At 46.7% G+C, this 21751-nt stretch overlaps 1 protein-coding gene across 3 annotated transcripts in view; it reads left to right on the top strand.

Annotated features, from left to right (window-relative positions):
• SH3KBP1 (SH3 domain containing kinase binding protein 1) overlaps positions 1-21751 on the top strand; it is a 334904-nt gene that overhangs the window by 304055 nt on the left and 9098 nt on the right. For all 3 annotated transcript variants that reach the window (XM_047075975.1, XM_047075977.1, XM_047075976.1), the window contains 2 exons: positions 15464-15573; positions 19405-19533. In XM_047075975.1, the coding sequence (XP_046931931.1) occupies positions 15464-15573; positions 19405-19533 (239 nt within the window). The remainder of the gene's footprint in view (positions 1-15463; positions 15574-19404; positions 19534-21751) is intronic.

The following is a 21751-nucleotide window of genomic DNA, read 5'->3' as shown; positions in this document are numbered from 1 at the left end:
CTAGTTCCAACTAATTGACTTAGAAACAGCCCTTCTCATTTCTCCTCTGTCACTTGCCTTCGTTGACCATTGTTCTCCATTCTGTTTGAATCTCATTACACTTGTCCCACGTCTATCTCGTCACCCCCTCTTCACATCGGGGAGCTGGGACTTGCCCCTCCGTCTTTTCAGCCCGATCCACAGACACACTTGACGTCGCAGTCCGCTTGGGGGCCACGTGTTGCTAGCTTTAAAGCTGATGGACTCAGGACGAGGAACTGGTTTGGAAGGTAGGAGTCCAACTTCCTCTTGTCCTCCGATCCCTCTCGGATGCCTCCTGGCGTGTGGGTCATTTGGACCAAGGAATGCAGAAGCACTTCCCTGCTGACACCCTGGGAATGCTATTAGGTGCTAGTTGATTTGGGATGCTGGCAAGGTTCTGAAACTGGATTGTGGTGATGGTTACACAACTGCGTAAACTGCCTAAAAATTAAGTTGTATGCTTAACATGGGTGAATTCTATGGGACGCAAATGGTACCTCAACAAAGGTGTTAAAAGCAGCTCTGGCTCCTATCCAGGGACACGGGTCACACTTGCGCGCCAGTTTATACCAGAGCTATGTGAGAAGCAATATGCACGTCTCCAGTGAGATGACAAAAAGCAGAAGAGATTGGGCTTAGTAGAGTCACGTGCTTTACACCAAGGAGGTGAAACATCTGGAGCTTCGGGTGGATGGATCTTGAACCTAGTCAGTCCCCTGAGCAGTTTCAGTGTCCTCCCCACACTTTGGGATGCTCGGCGTTGACTCCCGTTCATTCAGGAGAGGCTGTATGCGGGACATCTCCGTGCAGTGCTCCCCACCTCTCACCTAAGACTCTTAGGGCTCACAGCCTAGGTTTGCGCTGAGCAAACGCAGTCAAGCTGGCAGTCAGCACAGGTTTCAAAATCATTTCACAGTCTTACAGGAGGTGGCCTGATGGCAAAGCCTTGTCCTTCTCGGCACTTCCAAGAGTCCGGTCCCAGATGTAAACTGAGGATGTCTGCTGACAGATGTTCACAGTTATAAACAGAAGGCCACACCCAAACCCAGGCGCTTGCCTGTGCCTATTCAGCCCCCATCAGGGCAGTCCTGGCCTTTGGTGGTCTGTTGGGTTGGCTGCGTTCATGCTTCGTTTTGAGGGGTTCCACAAATCTCTTTTTTTCCCTGTTTTTTTTTAATTTAAACTTCAGTTAACATACAGCGCAATGTTGGCTTTAGGAGTAGAATTCAGTGATTCATCACTTACATACAACACCCGGTGCTCATCCTTAATACCCATTACCTAGTTAGCCCATCATCCTACCCACTTCCCTCCATCAAACCTCAGTTCTCTATTGTTAAGAGGCTCTTGTGGTATGTTTCCCTCTCTCCTCTGCCTGCCGTGCGTTCATCTGCTTTGTTTCTTAAATTCCACAAACCTCTTTTACTCCATCACATCCAATAAACACAAAAGCGATAAACATTCACAGTGCCAGGAGAAGGCTCATGAATGCTATAGAAACAGGTGGAGGTTAAACAAACCAAAGCGGGGGGATGATGATAAATTGTGGCTTAACTTCATGGGAGTGATGTGTTTTGTGGTGTGAGTGATTCTAAAACACAGAGTGAGCAAGCAGTGCCTTCCTGCCTGAGCCACGTACAGCCATCGGCCCGCAGCAGGGAAAGTAAATGATGGGTAAGTTGAGCAGAGGGACGTTTGGGTGTTTAACAAGCGTGTTCAAATGACTCTTGGCTTGGAGAGGGTCACAGTGCTGCTACCTGTGTGACCTGTGACCAGCCCCAGAAGCTCACCTGTGCACAGAGACAACATGAACAGCCCTGGTATTTTGGTCGCTTTCCTCCATCTTCAGAGCCCCTGAGGCCTTCTTTCACCCCAATGGCTTGAGTGTCTCCACTTTTGTGACATGCTGGGACTATTTGCAGGTTTAAGAATGCAAATGCAGAGGGGCACCCATGGGTCCAAAGTAGTCTATACTCAGCAAAGAGACTCACACACTAACATTTGCCACTTCCGCAGTGTGCTCAGCTGAGGCCTCTGTGCTGTGAGTGAATGTGGAAGCAAGAAGGAACAGGTGACGTCCAGTCTCGGATTGCACATGGCATTTATTTGGCCTGCAGTGCCCTCCTCCCACGGGCCGTGGGCTCACAGATTGGCAGAGCCCGGTTAGGGCTTCCGTTCGACTTGTAAATATCCAGAGGGATATGCGACCTGCCGGAAAACCAGGTTCAAGTACCCCTTACGCTAGAAGCATTAGAGACAAACTACACCTTATTAAGGAGGAAAGTTGAGTTCTCACACTCCTTCTCTTCGCCATAGGTCCTTGTTAAGGCCTGATGTGGACATCTCAGCCCACTTGGCCTCCCACTACCTTGGATTCATTAAATGAGAAAAGCGATGAGTGCTTCGGGGTGAGGTTGTGGGTCCTGTTAGAGGGTAATCGGATCTGGTGGTGACAAGCTAAGGATGAGGTGTCAGTGAACAGGGAGCCCTGATTTAGAGCCGGAGGAGCCTCTTTATTTAGCTTCGCGGTGACCTGCAGCCGCGCTCCCCACCTCCCCAGGCCTGAGTCATCTCTCCCTGAGGTTGTTCATATTTTGGAATTCAGACTCACACACACAGAAAAGGCTTTTAATTCGAGGGACTGCTGACTTTTATTTTACTAATTAAGGACATTTTAAAAAGCAAATGCCATCATCGCCTGGTAGAAATAATCTCTGAGTTTAAAAATTGGATAAATTTAGCTTCCTGGGAGACTCACAATGTTGACCTTCTTTTTGTTGGCACCTTATAGACCGGCGATAGCCTTGTCATGGGTGGGCACCGCCTCCTGGGCGCCTTCTGAAAATCCCAAATCCAGCACATATGTGCAGAGAAGAGGGTCAGGGGAGAGGAGAAATGTCGAGGGCAAACAGAAGACTGCAGAAAGAGGCAGGTGTTGAAGCGTGGGTGAAAACTCACTGGCTCAGAAATGTACGATTAGCAGATTAATTTTTTTATAGAGATACCGTTACTTGTGATTTTTTTTTTTAAATCACTCATGGAATTTTTTAAAATAAAAGGGCATTAAATGCTTTGTACCTCTCTCCTCTTCCTTCCCCCAAGGCTGGGGAGAGGGGGCCTCCAGTTCTAGAGGGACGCCTGTCTCTCCCAGTATGGTAAGAGGATCCCTGTGCTTCGGATGGGTCTTTTCTTTCCTCTTCGAGTTTTTTACTCGGCGCTTAATTTTAGATTCCGTGTAACTCCAGGCATTCGGATGTTATTTCACACACAAAATGTTTCTTTTATGAGTGTCGAGAGCTCTTTTCTCTAAGTAAGGTGCCGTTGAATAAGATGAAACGCCCTGTTCCTCTGCTTCCTAAAGGGAAACGTGCCCTCTGAACGCATGCCCCATTGCAACAGGCCCTCTGGCCTTTGGGTCCTGAGGTTTTGGTGGTTGTTGTTGTTGTTGTTTAATTTTTATTTGGGTGTAGTTAACACAATATTACATTAGCTTCAGGTGTGGATCCCGTTTCCATCTTTAAACCAGGGGCTTGGAGGAAATGATCAAAGGGGCCCCGTTCGGTCTCACAGGCTTGTCTCTCTGGCTCCATTTCTTTTAGCTGAGATTTTGGGACGTAGAGAAAGAAAACCGCTCTTTTGGTAGCCTCTGAATCGTCCCTAAGATTGAATGGCTTGTTCTTCTGGGGCACCTGGGTAGCTCAGTCGGTTAAGTGTCCAGCTCTTGATTTGGGCTCAGATCATGATCTCCCAGTTTGTGGGATCGAGCCCCGCCTCAGCCAGCGAGGAGCCTGCTTGGGATTCTCTCTCCTCCTCTCTCTCTGCTCCTCCCCCACTTGCATTTTCTCTCTAAATAAATAAATAAATAAATAAATAAAATAGCTTATTCTTTAATTTGTCTCTTTACCACAATTCCTTCCATTCTATTTGTTCCTTTAACCTAGAATTGCTAATTTGGCCCTTTCTGAGGTCTGACCTAGGGTTTTCTTTGGCCTGAAGATTTTTGCTTATAAAAGATTTGCTGGCCAAGTAGAAGTTTAAGTAATTAACAATTGTGGGCATAACAGTTATGGCATTACTTTTTATAAAGGTTTTAAAAGTATACACTTCTTAAAAATGCATCATGATTTTTGTCACCCAGATCTTACAGGAAAATGTAAATGGGGGTAGGATGTTTGCCATCCCAAATAAGTTTGAGTCACAGAGTCAAGCCTTATGTAGAGATAAGATAATTGCACAGAGTTACTGAGGAAAGCGTGGGGTGTGTCCGAGAAATCATGAGTTCTCAGGTAGGCACACTTGGATTTGGATTCTAGCTCCTCTCTCCTCTTCTTCTGACGGGGTTAGTAATGCCCACCTGCCTCAGAGGGTTGTTGAAACACTGAGACCTAGTGGTGTGGAGTGGCAGACACAAAACAGGCGCTGTTTCAGGGGTAGGTGGTGTAGCTGTAGTTCAGAGAGCGGCGAAGAACGAGGCCTCAACCTGCGTTCTCACCATGACCGCTGCTATTAGAAAGGAGGAAAGTTCTTGAACACATAACATAGATCAGCTGACTGAAATTTCCATAGCCGCATCTGAAATCACTTCATACATGATCCACTCGGTTGTATTTTTATTTTCAAGAGCTCTCCCCACCCCCAATCGCAAAGGGAATAGGTACTTAAAAAAAGGGGGGCGCGGAAGAACGCAGGAAGTTAGAAAGTGAGAGTCACCTTTGTGTCTCAGCCTCTCTTTGAGATAACCACTCTTAATTTGTTGTACACACTTTTGGAAGTCTTTCCATTAATGGGCAGATGACGGACTTTTTCAAACGTGAGCGCGTTGTATGCGCTGTTCTGGTCTCCAGTTGTTTTTTTGTAACAAATAATGGATGTTTGATATTTCACCACATGAGTCACATAGGTCAACCATAGACTTTTAGCGGCAATGTGATATTCCATGCTATGATTCTCCCATAGCCAGTTCACCCAGAGCAGTGCTGCAAAGAGCAGCCCAGGACAGCGATCTACAGACAGGGCTCGCTGCACCTTGGGAGGCCACGGAGACTCCTGGGCCTCCCAGGAGGCGATGGATAGTGTCTCATTTCATAGGCGCTCTTTCTTCAAACTCGTCTCCTAGGAGCCCCGCTGGATGCTGCTCCTCCCTCTCTTCCCCCTTCCCCAGTCACCCGCTCCCACCTTACACAGCCTAGCCAATCTCTTGCCCACTCCGTGGGTGTACAAACCCCTGGTGCAAACTGAGAGACACTTCCAAGATGGGTGTTGGACTTGAGAAATTGAGTGACTTTATTGACCGGACAAAAAATCCATTGACAAGCTGGTTGGTTTCCAATTCTTTGTGTCAACAAAATTGAAGGAGGCACCCACTGAGTTGTTCACTGATAGATTGTTAAAAATAGTTCTTGGTGATGCTAGACCACCGTCTGATTTTTGCCACATACCTTGGAAAGAGTTCAAAGAATTGAGTGACAATGGTGATAACAAAAGTCTTTCCATTCCCATATACTTCTGTTTGTGTGAACAGAGTTTTTTGGCACTTACGTCTATAAAATAAAAGATAGGAATAGAATCGATACCAAACCATGTCGTTCTTAGGGTAAGTTATAATCATGCACATGTGCATGAAGTTATCTGGGGGGAAAGCCCAATAAGATTCTACTCTTTTATGCTCACAGATTATTCAAATGTGTGGTATGTGTGCTTACATGTGTTTTGATCATTTGCTACTAATAATTGTCATGGTAACTCCTTCCAGAAGAAAAATAATTTTTCCCCTTAGAACCTTATGATTTCAGGAAATTCAGAAATCATAAATTTCAATTTGTATACATGTTTTTATAACAAAAAGATAATTAACAGAAGGCAAAGTTAACAAAATCGTAAAACTAGGTTACATTAGAGTAAAATCCAGCATTATGATGGAAATATGAATTCAGAGAGGGAAAAGGGTGGTGCAGACTTTCCAAGTGCTAAAGAAAAGCTTAGTCCTGATTTTTTTAAATTTTTTTTTCAATGTTTATTTTTGAGAGGGAGAGACAGAGCACGAGTCGGGGAGGAACAGAGAGAGAGGTGGACACAGAATCCAAAGCAGGCTCCAGGCTCTGAGCTGTCAGCACAAAGCTGGACACGGGGCTCAAACTCAACTGTGAGATCACGACCTGAGCCAAAGTCGGACGCTTAACCGACTGAGCCACCCAGGCGCCCCAGCTTATTCCTGATTTTTTAATATGGACGGCAGTGGTTGTTAGGTTACTGTGGCATTCAAATAGTTGTTGAATGTGTTTGAGTGAGTAATATAATAGTCACATTTTAAAATATCAATATTTAGAATATAGCAGAAATGATATCTTTTGTGACAATAACTTATGAAAAATTTTAGATGTCACCTTAAGATGTGTAAAGGGGCACGTGGGTTTTCAAAATTATTTTAGGAGACACTCTGGAAAAACAGCTTTAAGACCACTGGCCTTATAAATGTATCGTTCTAGGCTTACATAAACATTTCTCTGGATCCGTTTCTAGAAGTGAAATATCTGAAAGTGTATGCATTTACATTTCATGATAGGTATTAACAAATGGCATTACAAAAAGGCTCTGCCACTTTACATTCCTGTAATAATAGCATAACCACTATTTCCAGTAAATACATTATTTACTAAATCATTTGGCATAACACTTTCGGGTCTGTAGTAAGCAACTTTTAAAGGAATGCAAGTGTGAAAAGTTACTTTCCCCATTTGACGTTGCCTGTTATCAATCCCCATGAAGCATTCTACCTCTCTTTGGTGCTAGACTTCAGTAAGGCATGCCTCCCACTTCCCGTACCCCTTCTCCAGATCTAAATTAGGTCCCCATGCTATCATTGCTAATTTCATCTTTTACCTTTCTTTCATAGTAGCTAGCAAAATGTACAATTATATATATATAATATATATATATATATACTGATATATATGTAATACATATATGTACTTACAAGTATATATATTAATATTATATTATTATATATTATATTACATTATATATTATATATATTATATATAATATATATAATTATAATAATATATATAATTTATATATAAGTCCATTTCTTTTGGAGGCTCTAAGCTCCGTGAGGCAGGGGCCATGGCTATTTTGTTCATCCCCCCCGATCCCCCCGTGCCTAGCCCAGAGCCTGGATTGTAGTACTCACTTAGTAAATATGTATGGAAGGAATGGACTAAGCAGACATGAGAAGAAATACCATGATGCAGGGTCTGGTAGCGGTCTTCATTGCTGCTAGTCGCATGTAGCTATTTAAATTTAATTTATTTTAAATAATCACACTTAGCCATATGACTGTGCTAGGTAGCCACATGAGGCTAGTGGCTACCATATTGGACGGTACAGATATAGCAGGTTTCCATCATCACAGCAAGTTTGATGGGTAGTGCTGATAAAGTGATGACACTTTCATTCTCATTAAGATAGCTATGCCTGGGGGCGCCTGGGTGGCTCAGTCGGTTAAGCGTCAGACTTCAGCTCAGGTCACGATCTCACGGTCCGTGAGTTCGAGCCCCGCGTCGGGCTCTGGGCTGATGGCTCAGAGCCTGGAGCCTGCTTCCGATTCTGTGTCTCCCTCTCTCTCTGCCCCTCCCCCATTTGTGCTCTGTCTCTCTCAGTCTCAAAAATAAATAAACATTAAAAAAAATTAAAAACAAAAAAAAGATAGCTATGCCTGGCACACAGTAGATACTTAATAAATATTCGATTAAGTGAAGGAGCAAATAAACTCTATCTTCCTCTCTTATTCTTCAGCTATAAGTTCCCATGTAAAAGTTATTTTGTACTGAATAGCTAAAAAGCCTGGTTTACCTTGCCTAACACCTTACATTTCTTGCCAGAGATTCCCCGAAGGAAGCCTGGCCCTTTTTCTGTCCATTTAAAAACACGTTGGAATAAACTGGAACAAAGACAGCTTGTCATCAGAGCATAAATGGGTTTCTTCACACACACTAGATTACATTCTGAGTGTCTTTTCTTATTCTTGATATAGAAACAATTCGGAGAGTTCACTGTGGGATACGTGAAACGTAAGGTGACATGTTCTTGCTGTCTGTTCAGTGGTCTGTAGTGGAAAGAATTCCACAGACATGGATCTGGTTGTCGGCCCTGTCACTTTCCGGTTGTGACGTTGACCAAGTTGTCTAACCTCTGACCCTCTGTCTCCCTTTATGGAGAAGAGCAGCCTACACAGCATGGGTTCTGTGCAGGTTAAATGAGTGTGCGTGTGTGAAGCGGGGAGTCGTAGGTGGGCAAACAGTAGCGCAAACCTGTTTATCTCAGTACTTGTGTCTTACAAACTCCACCCCCGGATTATAAATGAAAATGCAGCAGCTAATATGCTCTATCCGTCCACATTTTGGAGGACTTATTTTCCCATAAAATCTAATCGTTGGTCAAATGAGAATTTTTCAGTCAGTGATGCAGCTAACGCGGGTGTTCGTTTGACCCCTCATAATGGGCTCATCTCTGTAGTCGGCACAGATTTTCCACACCGGTCACATGATTTACATGCAGGGTAAGACTTCCTGTCCAGACTGCCTGGAGATGCTTCTTCACTGTGGAGAAGGCACCAACAGCCCTGTGGGTTTAGAGTTCTCTCATTTAAAAAGAAAAAAAAAAAAAACCACGTGTGTGCTTTTTTATAAATTTAGCCTTGCTCTTAGATCTCTGTTCCCAAATCCCATAGCTCCATCAATGATATATGAAAACAAAATTGTACCTGCGTGATTTGAAAGAGTTTTCATACAATTTCCCATTTATAAAAGAACAATTCTGCAAAGCTTATAGCTCAGATAATTCTCCCCTTTTTTTCTGGTGGAAAAACTGAAGCCCAGAAAGGTTGTTTGTTCATTCATTCAATAATCATTGATTGCACACACACTGCAAGCCAGAAATGATGTCACACCGGGGCAAAACAGAGAGAAAAGGCATAGCCTCTTTCCTGGCTGTTGGGGAGAGAGATAAGTCAGCAAGGAATGTCAGGGTGCTAAATGCTGAGATCAGAGTGGTGGATGAGTAGGGGAACATCCAAGCCAGGCTTTGGGGTGCAGTCTGGCTTCTTGGAAGAGGTCTTCATCCCTAAGCCAAGTCTTGATAGCCCCAGGCGTGAGGAAGGGAGGGAAGGGAAAGGAAGGAAAGAAAGTCATGCAAGGGACGGAGACAGAGGTTGTCACCAGCCATACCACCAGGGCCTTGGCCATGCTAAGTCACCAGGATTTCCTGGGAACTTGGGAAGGATTTGAAGCAGAGAATGGGGACATACTCAGAGCTTCATGTCGCACGTCTCTCTGGGGGAAGCCCATGGAGTGGTACTGGATTGGGAGGGAGAAATCCGTTACAGTCCTGCTGGGCCTGTGGTCCACAAGGAGCCCCGCCAGCCGTGATGATCCTTGACAGTGACATGGAGGAGAAGGGACGGCTTCCAGAGATACCGGGAGGTAGTGACATTGCCACACTTCAACTGTAGGAAACCTCCCCTCTAGGGCTCCTTCGCAAGTCCAGAGCAGTGAGCTGCAATGAATAAATAGCCATTTAAGAGTTTGCAGACGGTTGCTTTGGTGACAGCTGGCCTGTCTCAGACTTTTAACTGTTTGTCTCCTGTGGTGTCAGTGGACGCATTTTGGGTCACCTGTGGTCACTGGTACAATCCCTCCCATCCATGGAAAATAAGGCCACATTTTCTAATTGAACTAAATAGGGTATGACTGAAATTGATGGAAAATGGGCAACTGTGTGTGCCATGGAGAGTCAAGGGCCCTTTCCAGGCTGGATCCGTGTCCAACGTAAATGATCCCCGTATGTCTGCAGAGGGCTCGTCTTTCAAGTGTGAGAAAAGCCAAGAACCTCTCATCCTTCTGAAACTAACTTTTAAAAAATACCCAACATTTGCCAGTTCAATAGTTTTGGATTGGCTTATGGGCATTAAAACCATTTCTTACTAAGAGGAAAAATTCCTAGCCAGGCTGAGAAAGCTTATATCAAGTTTCAGCCTGATTCATTTCAAAAACCATCGTGAAAATTGGGACATTTTCTTCACACCACAATGAGTTAGTCATGGAAACTCTGCCTTAATGTCAGCTACCATAGCCACAGTCACGAGAGCATGCTTTGTGCCCCTGAAAGTTTAGGTTACAGTACTGAAGAGTTTCCCCCTCCACTGGCAGAAAGCAGAAGTGTGTCGCAGTATGGGCTCCGTGGTTTCCTTTTCAGCAAGCGGCCTCCTACTCGGTGTGTCTTTTTCTTTCTGGAAGTTGAATTTTGCTATTGTTTCCCGAAAGTGCTTTTTATCATCTGAAAGTATAGGAAGTTAAACATAGCTGAATATGCATGAAGAGGTTAAAAAGAGTGGCTCCCCCTGCAGGATTCCGGCCATCCTCTTACTCTTGAGTGACAAGGATGAGGCAGTCTTCTCGGCCATCTGTCATTCTGTTGAGGTGACGCTGGCTAAGCGTGGCCAGGCTTCAACGTGTACGGGTGTTTGGAGCGTAGACTTCAGCCAGTAAAACAAAATGGGCCAGCCAAGCTTCCCCTGCAGCCACGGCACAGAACGTTGCCTTCCACCCTCGAGCTGCCGCCTCGCGTCCTGTTAGTAGAAACCTCTGTAAGCTACACTCCTGGAAATAGAGTTTTTCTTGGGATGGTTTAGTCATTTGTTGGCGAGTTCGTTTGTTCGCTTGTTCTTTCATTCACAGAATATTAAGCACGTTTTTCCCGGGAACATGCTAGACTTTGAGAGGACAAACACGAGTTCCTGTCCTCCTGGGGCTCACGGTCGAAGCGCGTGAGACACACACCACACCTCTGAATCGTTTTGAAAGTGTGATCCATTACAGACAAGCTCATGTGTTGTCGAACCCTCAACTCCCAGGTGGATTTAATTATTTTAGTGGCCCCGGAGCACGGGTGGGGAGCAAAGATGGAGTCCTCCCTGGAGCCCTGCAGAAGTTTCCCGGGTGTGACCTTGTCTGTCCCTACACACCATGCTGAGTCCATCCCAGGGCGGGCCTGAGGCTGGCCCATCCGCTCCCCTTGCTCCCCACATCCTTCTTTCACCCCGCTCTGCATGCTGGGTCACCTCACGTCCTCCTCCTCACTCCCACTGCGGTGTTTCTGACCCGTCAGCGATCACCCAAGCCTTCGGTCGCCGCTTTGATCCGCTGCTCCGGCACCCGCGTTGCCCCACACACCAGGTCGGCACCGCCCAGCCTGGCCCTGGAGGGGCTCTCCTGATGAGCCTTACTCCCGACGGCTCCCCTGGGCAGGCCATCCACTCGGTGGGCCCTGGAACACCCTGTCCCTCACGTGGTGGCGGCGCCCCAGTGCCCTCTCCCATCAGCTCAGTCACGTCCTTACTTATCCCTCCCTCCCCCGAGCCCCCAGCCTCTGCTAGAGCACTGCTTCTCTACGTGGCAGCATACTAATGTCACCTAGGGACACGGAAAAGCTACCATGCCCAGGCTGCACCCCGGACAAATTCAGTCCGTCTCCAGAGAGGGACCCAGGCATGAGTCTTCTTGTTTTTTTAACTGTCCGGTGATGTCACTGTGCAGCCAAGGTGGAGAACCAGAGTGAATTAGCCTCTAATTTTTCTCTCACTGCTTCGCCCTGCTCAGGTTTGGGCCCCAGAGCTGGTTTCAGTTTCCAGGACAGTCATGACGTAGGTGGACCCTGTCAGCCCCTAGTAGCGCCCAGCCAAGGCCCACTCAATTGTTGGAACCTTTAATGGCCTTCTCCTTCACCGCCTCCCCTGGCCGCCCGTTCAGCGTCTGTTCCTCAGTCTTGTGTCCTCTGCCCCAGGCTCCCCTGAGCTCATGTGCCTCCCGTTCCCCACCACCAGCCCCCACCCTCCAGCGGCCCTCCCTGTCCTGGGCCTTATTCCCTTCTCCCCGCCGGGAAGCCACGTAGAGAACCTGCCGGACTCGTTGTGTTTCGCATGCGTGCCAGAGTATCTGCGAGGCACTTTCCTGTGAACAGAAATCAAAGAGGGGGAATGATTTGGAAACTAATTATCTGCTGATACGGGGTTTGATTCAATAAATCATGAATCGCAGTGCAACGGAAGAGTCTAAGACAATCAAGATATCATGAGGAGTTTTTAGAGTCCTGGCGTATGATGTTAAAGGAAATAAGCACAAGGCAGTACCACATACAGTGTGGGCTAGGTCTGTTTTTGATAGCGCTTGTCTCAGTGTGGCAAGATTGTAGTCGACTTTCTTGTGTTATAATTTTATGTTTTTCTTAAAACAAGTGTACATTGAGCATGTACCACTTTTTTCATAGAGAAACAGCGATTTAACAATTAATTAGGGAGATATTAATATCGGATGATGACTTTGGGCATCGATTTAAGTGCATCATGGGGAATTTTGATGTGAGACAGTATGGAGCTGGTGGAGGCAAGTCCCGGGGTATGACCAGGAGGGGAACCTTTAAGGAAAATAAGATTCTCTTAAAGGGAAGGCCCCCCAGAGGGTCAGGCCAGTGATGTGGCACTCAAGAGGCCCGCCTAACTGTGGGGATGTTGGCCTGTGCCCAGGCTGTGCTGAGCCAGCCGGCAGGGGGGGTGCCATTTGGGAGCCTTGTACTGACACTGGGTGCTGATCGGCTCCCCATCGTCTCCGAACACCACTGATGCTTTTCTTTGTTCTGTCTCTGCAGATAGTTAACCTTTGGTTATACTTACCTTGCCCTGATGAGTTCGTTGAATAATTATTCATTTACCCGGTGCTAGAATAAAGTCACTTACTGTGATTCCAGGTGTCGTGTAATGGTTTGTCCCAAGCAGTGATTTGTGCTTGGTTTTGCATATTCCACTCAAGGAAGCAGATTGCACACAGCACCTGCCCGTTCATTAATAGAATAAAGCTGACCATCACACAGCCAGACATCTTATTTTTTTTTAAGTTTATTTGTTTATTTTTGAGAGGTGGGGAGCAGAGAGGGAGGGAGGGAGAGAGAGAGTCCCAAGCAGGCTCTGCATTGTCAGCACAGAGCCTGATGTGGAGCTTGATGCCATGAACTGTGAGATCGTGAGCTGAGCTGAAATCTAGAGTCCTGACGCTTAAACGACTGAGCCACCCAGGCTCCCCAGAACGCTCATTAAAACTATCAACAAGGGGCGCCTGGGTGGCGCAGTCGGTTAAGCGTCTGACTTCAGCCAGGTCACGATCTCGCGGTCCGTGAGTTCGAGCCCCGCGTCAGGCTCTGGGCTGATGGCTCAGAGCCTGGAGCCTGTTTCCGATTCTGTGTCTCCCTCTCTCTCTGCCCCTCCCCTGTTCATGCTCTGTCTCTCTCTGTCCCAAAAATAAATAAACGTTTAAAAAAAAATTAAAAAAAAAAAAAACTATCAACAAAAGAGCTCTCCCCAAAATAAGGAGGAAAAAAACCCACACGTAATTTTTATCTTTTCTGTTCTGAGCCGGCATATTTGCAGTTATAGTAGTTAGGGTGCTTTCAGCCGAGAATAAAGAATATCTAATTAAAATTGGCTAGAATATGGGGCGCCTGGGTGGCTCAGTCGGTTGGGCATCCAGCGTTGGCTCGGGTCATGATCTCACGGTTCGTGGGTTCGAGCCCCACGTCGGGGTCTGTGCTGACGGCTCAGAGCCTGGAGCCTGCTTCAAATTCTGTGTCTCCCTCGCTCTCTGCTCACACTCTGTTTCTTTCTCTCTCAAAAATAAACCAACATTAAAACATAATAATAAATAAAATTGGCTGAAATAGGTACACCTGGGTGGCTTGGTCATTTAAGCATCTGACTTCAGCTCAGGTCACGATCTTGCCATTACTAAGTTCGAGCCCCGCGTCGGGCTCATTGCTGACAGCTCAGAGCCTGGAGCCTGTTTCATATTCTCTGTCTCCCTTTCTCTCTGCCCCTCCCTGACCCATGCTCTGTTTCTCTCTCTCTCAAAAATAAATAAACATTAAAAATTTTTGAAAAACAAAAATAAAAAAATGAAGTTGGCTGGTAGAACAGAGGGTTATTAATTTCACATAGCAAGAAGTCCAGGCACTAGATGATTCCAGGATTGGTGGGTGGCTCATCAGGGTTGCCAGTCATCCAACATTTCTCTGTTCTTCTGCTCTGCCATCCTCAAGAACTCCCAAGAGCGTTGGCCCTGCTTCCCTCATGGCCGTAAGATGGCTGTCACAGCAGGCATCCTATCCATGCACAGTAGCACCCCGAGCAGGAAAGAAGAAAGGGCAACGATACGAATGGCCTTCTCCTCATTTGCGTCTCCCAACAGAGAGAAATTGTCTTTCCCAGACACTGTCAGCAGACCTCCCTTTATTCCTCAGTGATCGAAATTGGGGTACGTGGCAGCCTCTAGACCAATCACAGGCAAAAAGGAGCAGGGTTGCCATCATTGGCATAGACCAAACGTGGTCCAGCTCAGGAGCTGAGCACATTGTCCCGAAACAAAGCCGGGGCTCCATTAAAAGGAGAATGAAGAATGGTTTGGGAAGGCAGTGCCTGGCATGGCATGTGAAACACAATCTACTTGGCGGCAGGGGTGGCGTTGCCCCAGTCACAAGCGATAACGGGCCTCAGTGTCGGCCCCTTTCTGCCAGCCATTCCTTTGTGCATCACATAACACGCATCTCCACTTGATCTGTAAACCCCCCAGAACTAGATAGAATGTGTGATCCCTTAGCCCAATTTGTTGAAGACGGCAAAGGCCTTCCTTTGGACACCTGCCAGATGCAGTTATAATCTGGCTGAAATGATTCTGTATTCCTCCGAGACCTCCATCAGCGAGATGTAAGCTCCCTCAGGGCAGGGTCCTTTCTGCCACGCTCACTGGCATAGCCTGGTATCTAGCCCCCACGTGTGGCACAGAGTAACCGCTCAGTCATAATGGAGTGAGTGAATGAGCAGACCGATGACTGAAGATCATGTCTCCATTGAGTGATGCCTCTTGAGGCAGAATGGTGCCGGGCTCTGGGAGTTGTCTGGAGAAGCAGAAGCTTGCTGTCTACCTCCAGGGAGTTTGTAGTAACGTCAGGGTGGAAGCTGATGGCCGGGCTGTGGTAGACAACCAGAACGGGAGCCTGCCCTCTCTCCTCTTGGGGAATCAGTGATGAGCGTTCACTTGTCCGTGGGTATTGTACCTTGTGCTAACTGCCTTTTGTGTTAAGACTACGAGACTGTTTTATCTACCAAAATGAACTTACATTAGTGGAGGAAAGAGGATTCCTCCTTTGCCTTTCTTTCTGTAGCTTTTAAAGACCTACCACATTTATTGGATGACAAGAGGATGGAAATCGTCTTCATAAATGGTGAGGTGCATTCCAGATGGAAAGGATGAGTATTAAGGAGAAGAGGTGCTTCTGGCCTGTTATGAGAACCTACCCTCACTCCTATTATTGCTCTTAAAACTCTGTTTTCCTTTTGTTTTAGACCTAGAAGGTTTTGACTCTGTGGTATCATCTACTGAGAAACTCAGTCACCCAACCACAAGCAGACCAAAAGCTACGGGGAGGCGGCCTCCGTCTCAATCCCTCACATCCGTAAGTGTCTCCTTGCTTCTTCTATGGCTACAAAGCAGGTCAGGTTAGAGACTCCGGCCAAGGACTCCCGCAAGTGGCTGATAGGAGGACGAGCCAGGAGAGGGAGGTCATGAGATACACCGCTGAGCAAAAGTGATTTGAGCGTCTTCTGGAATCAAGCAGTATTCCTTTCTCCTTGTTCTTCGCATATCTGCCACTGAGGTGGGTACTGCCTAGTCCCACTCTCCTTTTCTCTCCTTCCGGGTTGATCTCTCTTTGAACCTGAAATGCAATTGGTAAGAAAGAAAATGTCCTGTTTTGGGGTGGAAGAGGAGAGTGAGACTAGTCTGGTCTATAAACAGAACCTTGCTAAAGAGCGACCTGCCGCTGTCCAATGCTCGGCAGCAGCCAAGCTTTTTTCTCCCAAAGCCCCATTATTGGCACCCCTTCACGGAACCGCACACACACCTTTAGGAGGGTGTTTTGTAAACATACGAGGCACCTGGTCATGTAGTAGAGACCAGTTAGAACGTTCCAGATAACCTACAGACGTTTTTTGTTTGGGTCATTTTGAATAACTTCTTTTCTTACTGGAAACCTGTAACACAGTTGTTGTACCAAATTTCGACAATGAAATGCATAAAGAAGAAAGTAAGATATCTGTAACCTGCTTTCCAGAGCTGAGAACCGTTAACCGCTTAGTGTATATCTGTAGTTTTTATTTAAACTTCTGTCTGTACATCTAACCTTATGTCTTCAGAATGGGATCACACAGCACATGGTTTTTTGGAACTTGCTCTCCCCCCTTATATGGTGTACCCTTCTCCCCAGTCATTACCCATTCTACCATGACATCACATTTAATGGCTGCCTAGTGTTCCAACCTGTGAATATATGAGTTTATCTAGTCCATGCACGATTATTGGACATTTATGTTGTTTCCACTTCTTCATTATAAACACTGAAGTGAATGTCATTGGAGAAAATATCTTGATGCTTCCACAAGCGATGTGCGTATGTATATCTACCTACCCATCTATCTTCTTTCTTTCCTTCTCTTTCTCTCTCTCTCTTTCTTTCTCTCTCTCTCTCTCTCTCTCTCTCTCTCTCTCTCTCTCTCTACCTCTGTATATCACATTGTCTTGTCCTTGCTGGGAATGCAGGTCTAAGACCTTATGACCTTCACCCAGATATGCCAAGGAATTAACCTTTTGCAGGCTTTCCAGAACACTTTCTACTTTCGCCTCGTCACTGATCCCACCTGAGAGGTCCTCATTTAGAAGAAAAAGAATGCCACTTCCTTTGAACCTCTTCTCTCATATCTGTTCAGTTTGGGAGGTGTGGTTTGAGTCATGCTATTTTGCCTCTTTGAATGAAACAAACCTAACTATGTATTGACACCTTTTTGGGAGAAAGACTTGACACAGTGGCTTACTTTTTCACTCTTTAGGTATATAGAGTACTGTGTCGCGACCATCTTTACTCTCTCCACACCCTCCCCAACGTGCCTCATATACACACAACCTATTTAATTGCTTCTGAGTATCTCAGAGTTTTGATCCTACCTCCCACATCTTCTCTATAAATCCTTCTTCAGTTTTGTTTTTTCCTACAAATTCTTTCCCCCTTTTCAAGGTCTAGAGGGCCTTGAGGCATCCAGAATCAAATACAGAGAAAGTCAGTTTATCATCCACACCCCACCCTTGGTTCATACATCGCATGCCTGGAGGTTCATGTATATTTGGGGGACTGGGTAAAGGCACCTCATCTTCACTCCGCTTTTAGCCACCACCTTCGTTCATTCGCTCATTCAACAAATATTTATAGGCATTTATCTCATGGGGACTCCGCTCTGAGCCGGGTACCAAGGCTGCGACTGGGAGCGAGACACACATGGGCCCTGCCCATGGGAAGCTTATGGCACAGTGACTCAAAGTTGGGCATTTTTATATGGAACAATTTTATTTGAAGGCTTGAAATAACAGGATACATTTTTGCTTTAAAGAAGTATAATCACTCTCTTCCTTCGTTCCCATCCATCCCCACGTAGATGCGTACTTTGAATTCGTATTTGCTCTTCTTCCGCTTAGTACCTGTAGGTTTTTCATAGCAAAATGGGATCGTGGGTATGGACATATTCCTAACGGGCCGTTGGAAGGAATGATTGGGGAAATGCACCAGTCAGGATTCCCCAGCCCAGGGCCTCTCACCCTGCTCTGAGCTGATTTATGTTTATTGCATTCAAAGAGCAAGCTTTGGCTGACAGCTCATGAACTCTAGGTTACAGAGGAGGAAACTGGCTTTTTTTATTATTTTTATTTTTAATGTTTATTTATTTCTGAGACAGAGAGAGAGACAGAGTGTGAGCAGGGGAGGGGCCGAGAGAGAGACAGAAAGACACAGAATCTGAAGAGGCTCCAGGCTCTGAGCTGTCAGCACAGAGCCCGACGTGGGGCTCGAACTCACAAACCGTGAGATCATGACCTGAGCCGAAGTCGGTCGCTCAACCGACTGAGCCACCCAGGCGCCCCGAAACTGGCTTTTTGAATAAAATCTCAGAATGAAAGGATATAGGCATTGCAAGGTGGTTAAGCAGTTAAGCTTAGACTAATAAGAAAGCTTAGTTCGGGGTGTTACTCTAGGTACTTGGATTTTCAGAGGAAACAAAGATTAACAAGTAAGACCTTTTCATTTTCAAACTTTGCTTACAAATCCCTAAATATATTAGTTTTCTGCCGTAGAAAATAGTCAACAGAAGAAGATAAACATGGCATGATGTAGGCATGATTTTTCAATAATGACACCAGTGATGATTCTAAATAGGACTGTTTTCCCACACTTAGCCACACTTCTATGCTAAGTATGAGCACACCCAAAGAGATCTCTGGAAGATTCGTCGTTTAGAAAGATTCCTTGCCACAGGAACGCTTAGTTTCATTTGTTTGGTCCTAAACTTGGGAAATTCTAGCACAGTCATCTTTTCTGTCCACGTGCACTCCAGTGAATTGGTTCACATTCATCCAGCTTTTTGACCTTCACAGTGAGGCAGAAAGGGTAGGAGTATTATCCCCGTGTTTTACCAAAAGATGCCGCCATTCTGTAAATGCACCTTAGCAAACATAGAATCCACCACGGATGTTGATTGTCCCTGGCGACGAGGGTGGAGATTTAGCAGTAGACGTCACATTAGAGGCGAGCTTCCCCCCACACCCCCACCCCTTGCAGGCAGGGCTGTGCTCTGGGGCTGCGGAAATGTCACTCACTGGCCCCCGGGCCTGTGACCTCTCGCTCCCTGAAACAGTTTCCTCTCAGAAAAGTTCTTGTAGGCACTTCACTTCGCCTCAGATTTTGTGGTCCTGGAAAAGGATCCAGAGGGAATGAAGGAGAGGCAGCTTCGAGGCAGCCTCCTCTTGACTTGTGTGTCCCTTTGCACTGGACTGTCAGCCTTGTGAGAGCAGGGACCGTGTCGGGCATGTCAGCTAAGTCCGGTATCAAGCTCAGTGCTCAACACACAGTAGCAGATGTTTACAGAAAGACGGGAGGCTCTGAAGGATGGAGGGAGCCGGAAAGGACGGTGATGCAGGCCTGCACGGGTGAAATGACCGGCGGCCATCAGTGGAAAGATCCCATGGAAAGATCCCTGCTGTAGGAAATCTTGCTTCTTAGTCCCAGTTCTGCCACTGTCTCTAGTGCACCAGATAGAGCACACTTTCTGCCTCTCGAGGTTATAATGAGGAGAGAAACAAAGTAGAAGTGTCGAGCGCTTTGAAAAGCATACAACATTATGTGAACAAAAGCTATGTCAGCTAAGGTGTAATTCTGACAAAAGCATTTTCTTTTGGCTTTATCCAGTCTTCCCTTTCAAGCCCTGATATCTTTGACTCCCCAAGTCCCGAAGAAGATAAAGAGGAACACGTTTCACTTGCACACAGAGGAGTGGAAGCATCAAAGAAAACTTCAAAGACTGTTACCATATCCCAAGTGAGTGACCAGCCGTGGCAAGGGATCCCTGCCTTTCCGTGTACGCTCTGACGAGGAGTTCTAACCCAGACGAGGATAAACGGGAGTCTTAGTCCGTTCGGGCTGCTGTAACAGAGTGGCATCGATGGGGGGCTTAGAAGCGGCAGGCAGTTAGGTCTCAGTTCTGGAGGCCGGCATTCCGAGATCAGGGTGCCGGCGTGGCCGGTTCCGGTGACGGTGGGTTGCAGACAGCTGACTTCTCGTTGTCTCCTCACGTGGTAGAAGCTAGGGTGAGGAGCTGTCTGAGGTCTTTTTTCTAAGGGCACTAATTGCATTCCTGAGGCACCACGCTTATGACCTTCACACTTCCCGAGGCCCTGCCTCCTAATATCCCAACTCAGGGCTAGGATTTCCACATACGAGTGGCAGGGGTGGGGCGTGCAGGACACAAACATTTAGTCCGTTGCCACAGACCATGCGAGTTTTTGTCATTCTTCAGTAACAGTTACTACTTCAGTCATCAAAACCCCAGACGCGTGTTTTTAAAAAGTCCCTCAAACTGGGCGGAATGTCTGAGCTGCAAGGTTAGTTGTGGCTTTTTCATGTTTTCTCTTGTGGTTTGATCTCCTCGGCATACCGTCAGCCACACACGAGCACACGCCCTCACGCACCATTGCCGCTGTCACCGTCCCCACCACCACCACCACCGCCGCCGAAGCAGCCTCAGGAGCCCAGTGGTGTGGCAGAGAGCACATGAGGTACATTCAGTGCCGTGCGCTCTGCCCACAGGTCTTGGCTTTTGTGTTCAAAACCGATGATATCACAGGTTATGTTTGGCAGCACGTGGCTTTCAAGAACTAAAGCGAGTCCCTTAAAGAAAAGCTGATTCGGATCCATTTATTACGATCAATCGATAGTCTAAAACCATTTTGGTTTCACTGCATGCCCAGGGAACGGAATAGCAGTGTTCAGCTACTGCGCGCGGCTTTTGAAGGATACCCTGTACTGGTCCTGTTCAGCCTAAGAATGTGTTTTCTCGTGCTAAGAGAACCCAGTCAGTTGGAGTTATTTTCTATAAACATTAGCAACTGCTTTCTAACAGCAGAACGCTACACCCGCTTTTTTAAGGCACTTGAAGCAGGAACGAACACAAAGAAATCACAGGGTATGTAGGCTTTTCCTTCTCACAGATTTAAGAATTTACACATACGTCTAGATTTTCTTAAAAACCTGGTCTAGTAAGCAAAAATATGATCCTATAAAACACATCAATTGTAGTTAGTCACAAAACTAAAGCAGTCTTCCTTTATGAAAGGATTCCATTTGCAGAAACTGGATTTAGACCCGCTTTTTCCCATAGCTGCGCTCTGGCTGACATCCCCGGGGTGTCTCTGTAGTGACATCTACTGGTAGGCAGCGGCTCTTCATGTTTCTGATTTACACGGTCCCACCCCATTAGCCCCTGTCCCTTCCTGGGGGTTGTCGGGTCACGTTGTTTATTGCTTCTGTACGTGAACTACCTTGGTCAGGGTGCATAGTGGCCGAAACTCTTGTCAGAGCTTGAAAGGCTATTTGCCGGCTGCAGTGGGCTGGGGGAGAAAGTTACGTAGGAAATACTAAAAGAAGCATCGCTTGAAGAGTTGCCTGAAAGTCAGTCTGTGAGGACATCGGTAGGTTGGAGGAGGTATGTGACAATGCAGAGCGGGAAGTGGGGAAAAGCATGAACCCAGGAATAGGAAAGAAGCAAAGAAAATAATGACAGGAGAGCGTGAATCTTCAGGCTCAGGCAGTCATGGTACGGGGCTTGAGGTTCCAGCCGGCAGAGGAGAGGACTGAAGCCCGGTTCTGCCCGTTATTAGCTGTGAGCTTGGGGGATTTCTCAACCACGTCCCTAAGCTTCCGTTTCCTGCTCAGTCGAAAGTGGGTGCCAGCTGATCCTCGTTTCCATTATCTAGCGACGTCCGGCACGTGACCAGTGCTGCATAAATGTCAGTCCCTCTTCCCTCTTACTCTAACTCCTACAGCAATAAGCACGGGATGGCAGATCGCTCTCCCTGGCAGCAGAAAGCGCTTTTCCTCAATGGTAACTTGGCAGAGAAAAGGCGGGCGGGGAGGCTGGGAATGATGGCCCATCTGCTTCTGGCTCGCTCTGCCCAGTCTCTCTCTCTAGCACAGCCGGAATCCACGCTCTCCCTCCTCACCGTGCCAGCCAGGCCCCTTCTTGGCTCTTGCCCTGGGC

This window comes from Lynx rufus, unplaced genomic scaffold (assembly GCF_022079265.1).
Source record: "Lynx rufus isolate CCGP_SWC_20201006 ecotype Redwood Valley unplaced genomic scaffold, mLynRuf1.p SCAF_14, whole genome shotgun sequence".
In the NCBI taxonomy this organism is placed as follows: Eukaryota; Metazoa; Chordata; class Mammalia; order Carnivora; family Felidae; genus Lynx; species Lynx rufus.
This window is presented reverse-complemented; position numbering and strand designations above follow the sequence as displayed.